The sequence below is a fragment of the Primulina huaijiensis genome, chromosome 9 (assembly GCF_012295235.1).
Source record: "Primulina huaijiensis isolate GDHJ02 chromosome 9, ASM1229523v2, whole genome shotgun sequence".
Taxonomy (NCBI): Eukaryota; Viridiplantae; Streptophyta; class Magnoliopsida; order Lamiales; family Gesneriaceae; genus Primulina; species Primulina huaijiensis.
In genome coordinates, this window is record NC_133314.1 from 19665916 (window position 1) to 19682062 (window position 16147).

The 16147-nt window shown below is 34.9% G+C and overlaps 1 protein-coding gene across 1 annotated transcript; it reads left to right on the forward strand.

Moving 5' to 3' along the window:
- Window positions 1-2082: 2082 nt before the first annotated feature.
- LOC140984450 (DNA-directed RNA polymerase II subunit RPB1) lies at window positions 2083-10922 on the forward strand. Its single transcript, XM_073451870.1, has 14 exons — window positions 2083-2380; window positions 2483-2746; window positions 3762-4061; window positions 4129-4287; window positions 4482-4643; window positions 4736-4956; window positions 5040-5181; window positions 5262-5597; window positions 5704-5990; window positions 6313-6571; window positions 6637-9614; window positions 9809-9880; window positions 10324-10377; window positions 10473-10922. Exons 1-14 carry the CDS (start codon window positions 2297-2299, stop codon window positions 10591-10593), a joined length of 5439 nt encoding a protein of 1812 aa, XP_073307971.1. The 5' UTR covers window positions 2083-2296; the 3' UTR covers window positions 10594-10922.
- The last annotated feature ends 5225 nt before the right edge of the window (window positions 10923-16147 follow it).

Consider the following 16147-nt stretch of genomic DNA (forward strand, 5'->3'; position numbering starts at 1 on the left):
TAAATCGAAAAAAAATTACACGACAAGAACTTAATTTTCAAGTTTAAGCATAACCGTCCAAAGAAATCAAATTCAATTTTACTTATTACATCTAGTTTGGGTTGATTTCTAATGAACTTCTACCAGCCGCTCCCTTCTTGCTGGAAGCAACCGTGTAGTACTAACTACTAATGCACACTTGGGTGTGTCACACACCACATATCTCATACCAAAAAATTGTTTGTCAATTCAATCACATACTGTTTGGTTCGAAACATGAGACGTATTATATTACGCATATTTGTTTCATCCGACGTTTATATTATCAGAAGATATTTAAGTGCTAGAAATTTTCTACTTAAATAAATTAGTATTTTAGACAAAACTATTCTCTTGTGTTGCACTTAGATTGATGTATCGGATATGAAGAAAGATTCAAACAATTGATTTCAAATGACATTCATCTTAAATGTGTTTGAAATTCATCGATATCTTTTGAAATCGATGTACTTGTTTTGTACATAAAGCCTATTTCCAAATAAGGTGTGATCTAAACCATAAGATCCATGAATTTGTATGGCCTGCTAGTGAACCAGATACCTTCGGGCCCATTAGTTGGTGTGGGCCCAATATTACTGGGTCATATCCGTTTCTTGGAGTTCAAATATTACTGGGCCCAGTATTACTGGGATATTATCGCCTACAGTTAGAAATTGTATCATATTATAAAAGCTTTTATTAATTTGATTTATCATTATTTTGTTACTAATATTTAATAAGCACCGTGTTTCATGATTTAATTTAAAATATTTGAATTACATTTTTATCATTATTCTGGAATAACTCGAGCTCAAGATAGTCGATGTTAAAAAAACGAACTTTGATGAGCTTGAATTTTTAAAACCTATTTGTATCAAGCTCAACATAAAAAATAATCGTTCAATTGATTTTTCAATTCTAATACATGATACTTATTTAGGGATGACAACTTCCCCATGCGTTTGGGTCCCGGTGGGAAAAATCTGAAACAAGGACGAGGATCCTCATTTTTTCGGGTTGTAGTAAAAATCTCCGAAGTAGTTCGAGGTGAGTATGAGATTATCATCCTCATCCTCGAACTCGTCCCGAAAATAATATCAATAATAAAATAATAATATTATTAATATTAATAATATAATATTATTATTATTTTTTAAAATAATATTAATATTATCACTAGTAATAACATATAATAACAATTTAGTTTGAGAAAATCCCCAAACCTGCCCTCGTCTTGCCATATTAATATTTTTGAAATGGAGATGAGGGCGGAGATGAGAAGTTGATTCCTGGAATCTGAAAAAACGGGGATCGAGACATGTATAGTGGTGAGGATAAAATTCAGGGACGATGATGGGGATGACAAACCCGTCCCCGCCCTATTGACATCCTTATACTTATTAGATCGAATGTGTTTATTCGATCCAATAGAACTATTTTGTCACTAATACCGATCCAAACTATTTCATGAATAAAATGTGACCAATTAACAACACTTCAAAACCATATTTTTTAAAGTAGCCTTATAATTTAAATAGTTTGCATTTTGCAATACAGCCTTCAATTTTTTTTGGGACCCATATAACCTTCTATATTTTAAAAATGATAAAATACCCCTTTTTTAATATTTTCTCCATCCAAATTACATTACTAGACCAAATGATATAAATTAAACCATTATTCATTTTTTGGTTCAATATGCAATCTTTTTTTCCCTAACACTCATAAAATTTATAAACAATTTTGATGAGATGATTTTCTCTATATTTTGGATTGTAATTACTGTAATGCTAATATTTCTAAACGATATTAATTTTTAATTCAATTTATAATGTATTAATTTATTTTAATAATACTTTTTATATTAATACTAATACTTAGGGAATTATAGATTATGGATTTAGCTATTCATTCAATGGATATGGAGGCCATTTGAAAAAATCTTTTTAAAATTAATGACCAATCGATTGTTATCTGAATACGAATATATATGCCGAATGCCAAACAGCCCCTAATTGAAACTTAGGGCGGCGTCTCCGTCTATAAATACCACACGAATCCTACAGGTTTCATTTCGTTTCCTGATTGGCGTGGTGAGGGAGATCCATCTCCGTGCATCCCTCGAATTCCAAAATCTGACGGACTGTACCATTTGGAACAAAAAAAGAACCCAGAGAAATCGAAAAATTGACAGCAGCTTCGAACAATTTTGTTTGCCAAACGGTTAACTTACCCAAATTGGGAACCCTAGAATTGGAGTTCGCGATCCACTGTATCCATGGACTTGCGCTTCCCCTACTCTCCGGCGGAGGTCTCCAAAGTCCGTGTCGTCCAATTCGGCATTCTAAGCCCTGATGAAATCGTAATACCCTCGAAAGAACTTGGTTCCAGCCGATTAGTATCTGTTTAATTCAACTGAATGTGATGGTTTTTGTTATCTTTACGCGGGTTTGTGTTCTTGCAGAGGCAAATGTCCGTGGTGCACATAGAGCACAGCGAGACGACGGAAAGAGGAAAGCCGAAGCCAGGGGGTCTGAGCGACCCACGTCTGGGGACCATTGATCGGAAGATGAAGTGTGAGACTTGTATGGCGAACATGGCTGAGTGTCCAGGTCATTTTGGTCATCTTGAGCTTGCAAAACCCATGTTTCATATTGGGTTCATGAAGACTGTTCTCAGCATTCTTCGCTGTGTTTGCTTTAATTGCTCCAAAATTTTGGCTGACGAGGTATATTTGATGACCCCATTATATGTTGAAATTACGAGCTTGCAAAGACAGATGCATTATACATTATTTTGATCCACTCCATCATACACTGACTATTGGCGCTTCTATTTTTATAAACATTTCAAACTTTTTTCCTTGTGGATATGAATGTCTTAAAAAAACAGTATCATAACCAGGGCGATTAACTACTTCAATAATCCAAGTTCAAGATGGTAGTTATTGAATTAGGGAAATGAGGTTGCCCCACCCTTGTCGTCGCGAAGGAGGTGTACATGCTTTACTTTGGTGTACCCCATTTGGTTGCGTAACCTACTTATATATCTGAAATCTTTAATACAACTATTATGTTTCCCACGTCGAAGTGTGTATTGTATGTATTGATATGAATATCAGCAAGTTGCCGGGGGTGTGTTATTAAAAATTGTTCATGGTATAGTCACGTGAATATGTTACGTGTGTTTCAAGATTTAGCAGGATTAAAAAGGTTGGATTCCACTAAGAAAGTTAACGAAGAGTCGAAGAGTAAAGTATTTAATGGTTAATATGTTTGAATAATTATTTGCTAAATACTATGATATTTCATTCCGAGGACAATTGTTGTCAACAGCTTTTGCATCTATTGAGATCCTAAAATTGAATTATTGGTAGAAAGCTGATATTATTCTACAGTGTTTCAAATTTCTGTTTGCAAGGCTGCTATATTCTTGACTGGGTGTGCAAGCACTAGAAAGGATACGTTACAGTTACGCTTATGTGGTCTATTGCCACGAAGGGAGGAGACATTTTATCCACAAATTTTAGCCAATTATACTGGTTTACACAAACACAAAACTTATATTTTAGTTCACCTTGCTTCATCATACAACTGTTTGCATCTTCAACATCCTTGTTTCCTGCGAGGGAATTTATAGTAGTTTTTGATTTAATTAAGGAATCTCCCGAACAGGAAACGAAAAAAACTCAATGGACAAATTCATTCTGTACAATATTAACATTTGTGCTCTGAATTTGATAGGAAGAGCCAAAGTTTAAGCAAGCAATGAGAATTAGGAACCCAAAAAATAGATTAAAGAAGATATTAGATGCATGCAAGAACAAATCCAAATGTGAAGGTGGTGATGAAATTGATGTGCACGGTCAAGATTCTGATGAACCGGGGAAGAAGTCTAGGGGTGGATGTGGTGCTCAGCAGCCAAAAATTTCTATTGATGGCATGAAGATGGTGGCTGAGTACAAGCTTCAAAAGAAGAAAAATGACGACCAAGAGCAGCTTCCTGAACCTGTTGAAAGGAAACAACTTCTTACTGCAGAGAAGGTTTCTTTTATGCATTACAAGTGAAAAATGATTTTAGTAGTTTGCTACTCATTGTTATTGGTTTCAGGTTCTTAGCATTCTGAAGAGAATAACTGATGAAGACTGTCAGTTGTTGGGCTTGAATCCAAAATATGCTCGCCCTGATTGGATGATTCTTCAAGCTCTTCCAATTCCTCCCCCACCTGTTAGACCTTCCGTGATGATGGATACTTCTTCTAGGAGTGAGGCAAGCCTCTTATTCTTGATCTCTTCAATTACGAGGAGCTTCATGTCACGGGCATTAATTTATTTTTGGTATTTTTCTGTAGGTTTAATCAGTATGTCAGGGTCTGTCCTCTTATAATTGAAAAGTTACAGTGCCACTCCATAGGCAGTTGCTTTTCGTTGTGGGTGACTTGACTCTTGAATCTCTTTATGCAGGATGATTTAACTCATCAACTGGCAATGATCATTCGGCACAATGAAAACTTGAAGAGACAGGAGCGAAATGGGGCCCCGGCGCACATAATCTCTGAGTTTGCGCAATTGTTGCAGTTTCATATAGCTACATATTTTGACAATGAATTACCGGGACAGCCCCGGGTACGTTATCTGCTCTTATAGCTTCACTGATTAACACTATATGTTGTTGATGACACCACTTATCTAACCTGATAGTATGTTGGCGTCATCAGGCTACCCAAAGATCTGGCAGGCCGATTAAATCAATATGTAGCCGACTTAAAGCAAAAGAAGGTCGAATACGGGGTAATTTGATGGGAAAGAGGGTAGATTTTTCGGCTCGTACTGTGATTACACCTGATCCAACCATCAATATTGATGAACTGGGCGTACCTTGGAGTATTGCATTAAATCTCACATATCCAGAAACTGTTACCCCATATAACATTGAGAGGTTGTTCTCTTACCCTATTCTTTTATTTGTTATCTTCTTTGTGAATTCTGATTTTATCAATCGAAATTTGATATTGTGAACAGGTTGAAAGAGCTTGTAGAGTATGGACCGCATCCTCCACCTGGTAAAACTGGTGCCAAGTATATAATTAGGGATGATGGACAAAGGCTGGATCTCCGGTACTTAAAGAAAAGCAGTGATCAACATCTGGAACTTGGCTATAAAGTGAGATTTTCCCTATGAGTTAGATTGGGACTAGAATACTGTTTTGTATTTTGAGCCAGTTGCTTTAATCTGTGGTGTAGGTGGAGAGGCACCTAAACGATGGAGATTTTGTCCTGTTCAATCGGCAACCAAGTCTCCATAAAATGTCTATAATGGGGCATAGAATCAAAATAATGCCTTATTCAACATTCCGCTTGAATTTATCTGTTACCTCCCCCTACAATGCTGATTTTGATGGGGATGAAATGAACATGCATGTGCCCCAGTCATTTGAAACCAGAGCTGAAGTGCTAGAATTAATGATGGTTCCAAAATGCGTTGTCTCACCTCAAGCAAATCGGCCTGTCATGGGAATAGTCCAGGATACACTTTTAGGATGTCGCAAAATTACTAAAAGGGATACATTTATTGAGAAGGTGACATCCAGGAGTTCCTCTCTTTCTCCTCTCTTTTCTGCTTATTTGCTGGTATACATGTATGATGTATCTACTTTTGTCTGACTTTATCTTTGGTTATATGTAGGATGTTTTCATGAACATTCTGATGTGGTGGGAGGATTTTGATGGCAAAGTACCTGCTCCAGCAATTTTGAAACCTCGGCCTCTCTGGACTGGGAAGCAAGTGTTCAATTTAATCATACCAAAACAAATAAATTTGCTGAGATATTCATCATGGCATCAAGAAAGTGAAAGGGGATTTATAACTCCTGGGGATACTCAAGTACGGATAGAGAAAGGGGAGTTACTTTCTGGCACTCTATGTAAGAAGACACTCGGGACATCTACTGGAAGTCTTATACATGTAATTTGGTATGGTCTCTTTTGAAATAATGTACTTAAAATTATGAACGGCTGTATATCTCTTATTACGACCATGTCCAGATGATTCACATTATACTTTTTTCACCATTGTACTTGCTATGATTTTCTATTTTGAGCTTGACATAGGTAAAATGATTCTGTGATTGGATTTGGTAGTTGTGGTTAACGTGGTTTTCATTCCTTACATAAGAGACTGCATGTTTGTATGTTTATCACTTAAGTTAAATTTGAATACAAACATTGAGGAACTATTGCACGGTAGGGTTCTTTTTTCACTTGTACATTATTTAATTAAAGGAAATACGTACAGGGAAGAGGTGGGTCCAGATGCTGCTCGCAAATTTTTGGGCCACACACAGTGGCTTGTCAATTATTGGCTTTTGCAGAATGCTTTTAGCATTGGAATTGGTGACACAATTGCCGATGCTTCAACGATGGAGAAGATTAATGAAACTATTTCTAATGCAAAGAATGAAGTGAAAGAGCTCATTAGAGCTGCTCAAGAAAAACAGTTGGAGGCTGAACCTGGTAGAACGATGATGGAGTCATTTGAAAACAGAGTGAACCAGGTATGTAATATGTTAACCTTGCCTTCAATGATTTGAGGAGGCCTGATTTGCTGTGCTTGTCTCAGGTGTTAAATAAGGCCCGTGATGATGCTGGTAGCAGTGCCCAGAAAAGCTTGTCAGAAAGCAACAACCTTAAGGCGATGGTTACAGCTGGATCTAAGGGAAGTTTTATCAACATATCTCAGATGACTGCTTGTGTGGGGCAACAAAACGTTGAAGGCAAACGAATCCCTTTTGGGTTCATAGATCGTACGCTACCTCACTTCACCAAAGATGATTATGGCCCAGAGAGTCGTGGGTTTGTGGAGAACTCATATCTTAGGGGGCTGACTCCTCAAGAGTTTTTCTTCCATGCTATGGGTGGTAGGGAAGGTTTAATAGACACTGCAGTGAAAACTTCTGAAACTGGATACATTCAAAGGCGATTGGTGAAGGCGATGGAGGATATAATGGTCAAGTATGATGGAACCGTCAGGAATTCTTTAGGGGATGTGATTCAGTTTCTCTATGGAGAAGATGGTATGGATTCTGTTTGGATTGAATCTCAACCCCTGGAGTCATTGAAGCTGAAAAAAGCAGATTTCAATGACATGTACAGATATGAGATTGATAATCCAAACTGGAATCCTAATTACATGTCGCCAGAATCTGTTGAAGATCTTAAAACAATTCGTGAAATCCGCAATGTATTTGACGCTGAGGTTCAGAAGCTTGAAGTTGATAGATACCAACTTGGGACAGAGATAGCTACCACAGGTGATAACTCTTGGCCTTTGCCCGTTAACATTAAAAGGCTTGTCTTAAATGCACAGAAGACTTTTAAGGTTGATTTCCGTAGACCTTCTGATATACACCCAATGGAGATTGTGGAAGCTGTTGATAAGTTGCAAGAAAGGCTTAAGGTTGTTGTTGGTGATGATTATTTGAGTATGGAGGCCCAAAAGAATGCTACTGTGTTTTTCAATATTTTACTACGTAGTGCATTGGCAAGTAAAAGGGTTTTGAAGGAATACAGACTTACACGTGAAGCTTTCGAATGGGTTATTGGTGAGATTGAATCTCGCTTTTTACAGTCTCTTGTAGCACCTGGGGAAATGATCGGTTGTGTAGCCGCACAATCTATTGGTGAGCCTGCGACTCAGATGACTCTTAATACTTTCCATTATGCTGGTGTGAGTGCCAAGAATGTTACTTTAGGTGTTCCAAGGTTGAGGGAGATCATTAATGTTGCTAAAAAAATAAAAACACCCTCTCTCTCAGTATACTTGAAGTCTGATGTGAGTAAAACCAAGGAGAGGGCGAAGAATGTCCAGTGTGCACTTGAATACACTACTTTGCGAAGTGTCACACAAGCTACTGAGGTATGGTATGATCCAGATCCAATGAGTACAGTCATAGAGGAAGATGTCGAATTTGTGAAGTCCTATTATGAGATGCCAGATGAGGAGATTGACCCAGATAAGATCTCTCCTTGGTTGCTTCGTATAGAATTAAATCGGGAAATGATGGTGGACAAGAAGCTTAGCATGGCTGACATAGCAGAGAAGATTAATCTTGAATTTGATGATGATCTGACTTGTATATTTAATGATGACAATGCCGAGAAGCTGATCCTTCGGATTCGTATCATGAATGATGAAGCTCCGAAAGGTGATCTGAATGATGAATCTGCAGAGGATGATGTGTTCCTCAAAAAGATTGAAAGTAACATGCTTACAGAAATGGCTCTTCGAGGAATTCCTGATATCAATAAAGTGTTCATTAAGAATAGTAAGCTGAATAGGTTTGATGAGAATGAAGGATTCAAGGCTGAGAATGAGTGGATGCTGGATACTGAGGGTGTCAATCTTTTGGCTGTCATGTGTCATGAAGATGTTGATGCAAAGAGAACGACGAGCAATCACTTGATTGAAGTTATTGAAGTTCTAGGGATTGAGGCAGTTCGAAAAGCTTTGCTAGATGAGCTGCGTGTTGTCATATCTTTTGATGGATCTTACGTGAATTATAGACATTTGGCTATATTGTGTGATACCATGACCTACCGTGGTCACTTGATGGCTATCACTCGTCATGGGATCAACCGCAATGATACTGGCCCCATGATGAGGTGCTCGTTTGAAGAAACAGTGGACATTCTACTGGATGCTGCTGTCTTTGCAGAAACAGATCGCCTTAGGGGTGTCACTGAAAATATAATGTTAGGACAACTTGCCCCAATTGGCACTGGAGATTGTTCCTTGTATCTGAATGAAGAGATGCTGAAGCAAGCTATTGAGATCCCTCTACCTAGTTACATTGATGGTGGACTAGAGTTTGGCATGACGCCTGCCCGTTCACCACTCACTGGGACGCCATATCACGATGGCATGATGTCACCAAATTATTTACTGAGTCCAAATCTGCGATTATCTCCAATTACTGATTCTCAGTTTTCTCCTTATGTTGGTGGAATGGCGTTTTCTCCTGCTACATCCCCTGGCTACAGCCCATCATCCCCTGGCTACAGCCCCACCTCCCCTGGCTACAGCCCCACCTCCCCTGGCTATAGCCCCACTTCCCCAACCTATAGTCCTAGTTCTCCTGGGTATAGCCCAACAAGCCCTGCATATTCTCCTACTAGCCCCTCGTACAGCCCCACATCTCCGACCTACAGCCCCACGTCTCCCAGCTACAGCCCCACGTCTCCCAGCTACAGCCCAACCTCTCCTGCATACAGCCCCACGTCTCCTGCGTACAGCCCAACGTCTCCTTCGTACAGCCCAACTTCTCCTTCGTACAGCCCGACCTCACCTTCCTACAGCCCCACGTCCCCGTCTTACAGCCCAACTTCACCATCGTATAGCCCAACTTCTCCAGCATACAGTCCCACCTCCCCTGGTTACAGTCCCACCTCCCCTAGTTACAGTCCTACATCTCCAAGTTACAGTCCTACATCTCCGAGTTACAATCCTTCAGCAAGATACAGCCCGTCTCTTGCGTATTCACCTACAAGTCCAAAGATCACACCTTCAAGTCCCTACAGTCCCTCTTCTCCGAGTTATAGGTACTCTGGCAAAAAATTTTCTAACAATTTGTCTTTTGTGAAGGTTTTTATTGACTCCTAAGTACCGGAAACTTTGAAAATTTGGCAGAATTGTTATATATGATTGATTGTGTTGATTGGAGGGCAATAGAAAAGTCGTTTGTTGGACGAGGGGTCTGCAGGCTGTAATTCACTACTTTATTTTTGTTTTGCAGCCCAACATCACCATCATATTCCCCAACATCTCCATCTTATTCTCCTTCTAGTCCAAGCTACAGTCCAAGCAGGTAAGTATTTCCGGCATTGTGTAGTTTAGAACTTCATATGCATTTTTACTTTCAATGCCTGTACTGTACTCGTATTTACATGCTGTTCTCTTTTGTCCTCTTGGTTTTCTGGTTTATAGAGTAGTTTGCTATGTCAACTTATCCCTCTTTCCGGGATCCTGCAGGCTGCTGTTGTCTTGATTTGTGACTTTGATGGTTATGAATACATCGAAAACCTAACCAACACATTAATCCTTTCGCAAACTATCATTATGTAACCGACTGCCCTAAATTTTTTGGACCATGTCGATTAATGGATAGAATTTGGCTGATAGAAAAGGTCATCTGTACATACACGTTGCTTAGTTTGGTTTTTATATTGTCAAGTACGGATGGCTACAATACATTTAGAGGCACGTAATCTGTTATTTTCTTTTTTATCTTATCTTTCCATTACTTTTCAGCCCATATAGCTCTGGTGCTAGCCCCGACTTTAGTGCTAGCTCTCCACAGTACAGGTGAGTGCAGAGCACACGAAGTTGACAATAAATTTCAGTTGAAATTTGTCTCGATCATTTGATCCTGATTAATTTTGTCTTGGCTCGTTGTACAGCCCAAGTGCAGGATATTCTCCTAGTGCACCTGGCTACTCCCCATCTTCAACAAGCCAATACACTCCCCGTAGTAACGACGTGGATGATAAAAGTGTAAAGGATGAGAAGAGCCGTCGTTGAAGAACAGATCTTGTAGTCAATTATCATCGAGTGACAAGTTAACGTGGATCTTATTGTCAATAATCATCAAGGAGTGACGAATCAATGTGCTATTGCGTTTTTCGGTTTTATGGTAGTAGAAGATTAAAAACTTGAATAAATTTATGTTGTGTGCCTAGTCTTGTTTGTCATTCTTGTTTTTGGCGGCAGATTTGGTAACAGGAACCTTGTACGTTCCATCTTGGTCAAAAATTGTGCGTCGCTATTCGACTGTTGTGATTAAATTTCTTGTGTGATATATGTATAAAGGTGAATCGCACTCATATATTGAAATGTCTGAAATTTCTTTTAAAATTGTTATGGTTAAAATTAACCCGATCGGAATTTGGTCCGAAAATTCTTTTAATTTTTATCCTTTAAACATAAGGATGTTTTCAGTATAAACAATAAAGGATATTTTAACATGTGTCTCGAAATTTGTTTATTATGCATGTAAAGGTTAAAAACCATGACGAGGTCTAAAAGTGAGATATTTGTCATCGGTATAAAAGATGTTTTTACATTTGAAAATTTGTTTTTACATGTACGTAGTATTTCACAAAAACTCATATGAAATTGTCTCTAAGGTCAATTTTGTGAGATGGATCCTCAACCTGATCAATGAAAAAATATCTTTTATATCAAAATCATTACTTTTATTGTAGATATAAATCAAAACGATTATATTCACAGAAAACCTACTCATATAATTATCAATACACAAATGTTGTTTACGTTTGAAAATTTGTTTTAACATGTACGTAGCATTTCACAAAAACTCATATAAAATTGTCTCTAAAGTCAATTTTGTGAGATGGATCCTCAACCCGACCAATGAAAAAATATCTTTTATATCAAAATCATTACTTTTACTGTAGATATAGATGAAAAGGATTCGTCTCACATAAAACCTACTCATTTAATTTTCCGCACCAACACTCGACTCTTTGATGATGTTCCTTCCATTTATTCCAATCCATTTTACCGGGGACTTGATTATTGTCCCATGCATGCGAGACTGGGACGTATAATAGATTACAGTATTAATTATTTTGCATAAACAATTCAAGAGATTAACAATTTTGAGCCTCGAATTAATAAAATTGATTGGATGATCATTTTCTATATCAAAAAATGTTTTCATTTTCCAATATGTTAAGAATGTGTACCAGAGATCGATGCATATTTTTAAATGTTTTTATTAAATTGTATATTCAACCTTTGATTATATTTCATCCAATAATTTCCAAGTTTATATAACATAAAATGAACATGATATGCGATGACTTTTGAACAACATATGCAAAACATCCCATGTTCCATGTTTCTTTTTCACTTCTATTACACTAATTTACCATTTTAGATGTCATAATTTCCAAGCTTTCGAATTTGACAATTTTTTAAATATCAACGTGTGCGCCCAACGTTTTCCTTGTAAACCAATTGTCAAAATTGATGGGCCTTTTCGATTGAAATCGTGGGCTTGCATTTGCTAGACCAAATTCACTAGCTTATTAAGCCCGCAAATATGAGGGATTCAATTTTATACTCGCCAATAAAAATAATTAATAAATAAAATAGTTCGAGACATACTTACTTAATTCATGATACGGAGATGATAAATGATATATAGTATGAAAATAATAACATAGGCCACATGTTCTGTCTATAGTTTTGTTATATATAAACTTCACATTTCAGATGTTCATTCTTGAGCGTTATGTCAGTGTGTTAGTTGTCCCACAGCGGTTGAATAAAATTAATGAGAGTTGTATACATGAGCTTGTACAAGTCTCCCTCTTTAAGCTAGTTTTTGGAATTGAATTAGGTACAAATATTAGTCTTTAACATATAATACTAAATAAAACTTTAAAATCTCATATTCCACTCTTTCAATTTGTTTCAAACATCTTTGTCTATTACATTTAGTGGTCATGATGGAGTAAAAATAGTCGAATAAATGTCACAAATCATAAAAAATAAAATATAGTAAAAACAATAAAATAAAAGCACCACCTTAATTTTTTATTGTGGATAATTGTACTATGTTGTTAAGCATTTAATTAAGCAGTATAAAATAATTACTCCGACCATAGACGGTGGGTTAAGAGTCAATTAATTTAGGTGGTTTAATTACTTCCAAAAGCTATCTTTTTTATAATTTATTGTCATTAATAATTATTGTTAATTATAAGCACGTGATACACGATATTTTGATTTCACATTAGAACTTCAATAGCACCACTTTTAATCAGCTTCACATCCTTATAATTAGGAGAAATTTGACTATAATTAAGTTTACTAAGTCAATTTTTTTCTTTTTTTAAAAAAATTCCAAATGTTTGAAACCACAAAATTGGGGCATGCTTTCAAAGAAAAGACAATTCATTCCTTTGATAAAAAGTCAGCAAAGTACATTCGGGAAATTAGCTTTCAGTCTCCAATCGTCGTTTTTTTTTTTTGTGTTCAGTCCCTGGGTACTTTTTTAGTANCATTGACAAATGAAAGGATTGTTTGATTTTTCAAAATTGGTTGTATCTTTAATATTATTGTTGATTGTAATTAATATAATATAATATGATCGATTTCCGGACATTATATGATAGAAACATTGACAAATGAGAGGATTGTTTGATTTTTCAAATTACATTGTAAAATCATTTAAAAATTTCGGAAGCTCATTGTTTTTAAACGTTCGATATAAAAGTACCAATCAACTCAACAATTATATAAATAAAATAAGTACCAATTGTGAAATTGGTATGAATGAATATAATAATTATAATGACAATGTAAGAACAAAAGTTCATGCAATCATTTATATAAAAAGTAACAAAAAGGATAAAATTAAAGTTACAAAGAAAAATAAGTACTTATAATTATATGTGTGTGTGTGAGTCAAAAATTAGGACCATAGACATTGTAACAAGACAAATTTATTTAGTGAGTAATTTAATTGTGTGTCTACCACCGACCAGGACAGTTAATAATATGTGGCTATAATAATAAAATATTAAATAATCATGGATAAAATTTTCACTCTACAATTTAAATAAAATGGAAAATTTAAATAATTTTGATAATTCTTTAATTTAAAGACCATAATTTATAGTGATTGTAAATGAATAAATATTCCGAGTAAGAGAAAGACATTTGTATGATTAGAATCAAGGGAGAGCATATCACTTAAATTAATCTCTTTCTTTTGTTTTAATTTTCAAATACCCTAATAAATTTTGATTTTATGTGATAAAATATATATCATGATATTCGATATGATATTTATTAGATCAAACGCTTAACATTAGACCAATTATATAGTTGTTAATAGAAACATAATTTCATTTCTTTTTAGTCTCGGTGCAGAACTCTATATTAAAAGTCATACGGATACGATGGGTATCGCCCATTTGGATGTTAATTGATCGGACTTTTAGGTCCATGAATTCAGAGAATATTGAAATATGTTTCATTGTTGACGTTGTCTCATATCACTAAGAGACCACTATTATTGTTCTTTGTTGTTGGTTTTGTCTTCATCAGAAACTAGTCTTACATATGAACGAAACTCTTTTACAGTGATGCAACCAACCAGATCATATACATGCAGTGTCACTTGATGTAATCTACTACTAAATCTTGAAATTCCTATGCAATATATGACTTTTTACCGTATAAATTCGTTCCAACTATTTTTTTCCCCTTAAAAGAAATAAGATAAATCACAGTGTTAAGTTTTTCAAGAAATATTTTTCATAAAATATACAAAAAGAGACTGTTACTTTTGCTGCGATTGAATATGTCAAAAACCATGATGGTGGGCTTCGGTCATAATCAATTAATCTATATATGTGCAACTCCCATGTTACTTCATGATTTTGAGATCCCACAAAATTTTTAGCTAGTGGAAATTATTTCAAGAAAACTTTATTGTTTTACTGCAAAAATTTAAATTATATATATTTTTAAAAAATATAATTAATATTTTTTATTAAAATACAATACCATTCATCGATTATTGGATAAAATCACCAGCTTGATTGAGAAACTTTAATAAATTTGGACTATATGAATATATATACTCTTTTAAAAAATTATATATGAATTTTAATTTTTATATTTAAAATAGACTAGGTTGTGACAACAAAATTTGATAGAATCTTTTACGACTTGCAAGTTTGGCAACTGTCAATATTTATAAGTAATATTATATATATATACATACATAAAAGAGAGCCATTTTACCGAAAACAAAATATCTTGTGGGTCGGAAAATAAACTACAAAGAGAATATCATCTCAAAAGTTTTGTAAAATATCATTCTTAGGTCTATAGGAAAAAGTGCACTATTAGTCATGTAAGTTTGACATGTTTTGTGTTTTAGTTTTTTGTAATTTGTCTGCGTTTGATTTTCATAAAGTAACTTGCATTTTTTGTTTTGGTCTATTTTTTGCCTGAAACCACTAACCACCGAATATTGTTTATTTTACGTCGATATTCTTCTACATGATTCATGTTACTAGTATAGAACATATACTACATGCATCATAATCTACCTAAATAAAAATAAAGAGAAAAAATAATTTTTCTCTTTCATTTTGAAATATTGGAGGTTGTTTTTACTATATATATATATTTTTTGCTTAGATAAATTTTAATATATGAAAAATATGTTTTATTCTCGCCGCAAATGTCACGTAGGAGATCATTGATATAAAATAAATCATATTCAACATATTTAGTGATTTCAGGAAAAAAAAAATCCAAGCTACTGCATAAAAATCAAGTTTTGACAACTTATAGTTATAATAAAACCCAAAAAAGACCTAATTATAAGACTAAAATTGTAATTTTTCCTATAAAATAACATGATAGTTAAAAGACATAATAACCTAATTATTTATGCACTAAATAATATCACAAACCAAATAATAAAAATATCATAGCTAGGTCATGAAATAAAATAAATAACCAATGGTAATAAATTATACAATAAAACATAATACATACTAGTAAAAGATACATACGCGTTGCATGTGTTATTATTATTTTTAATTTGATCAAATAATAATAAAAAATTAACACGAAATTATTTTCAATTTAGAATAAAGTTGTTCGATTTAAAAGTAAAGTTTTGTTTAAATTTTTTTCTGTATAAAATATGGAGTGACTTGAGTAGGATTTTTAGTAGGATAAGAAGGGTAATTATCGAATAAACATTTTTTTGTCCTCTAAAATAGTTAATCTAAGAGTCTCATACTTAATAATACAATGAGTAAGTCTCATGTGAGACCGTCTCACACAAGTTTTTGCCTAATAGAATATAGATATTATATATGGTTGGAAATAATGAGGAAATTTCAAAGCTTTGTGTATATCCAACAGTTTCAACCTTTTTGTGAGGCTCGATTTCTTTCACACCTTGAGATTTTTATGTTTTTACCATCTGCTCTGTTGGTACTATTATCGTACGGATGAGATTAATCGAATTAATGAACCAAACCAAGCCAATATTTCTTACTTTCTGTCTCCAAGC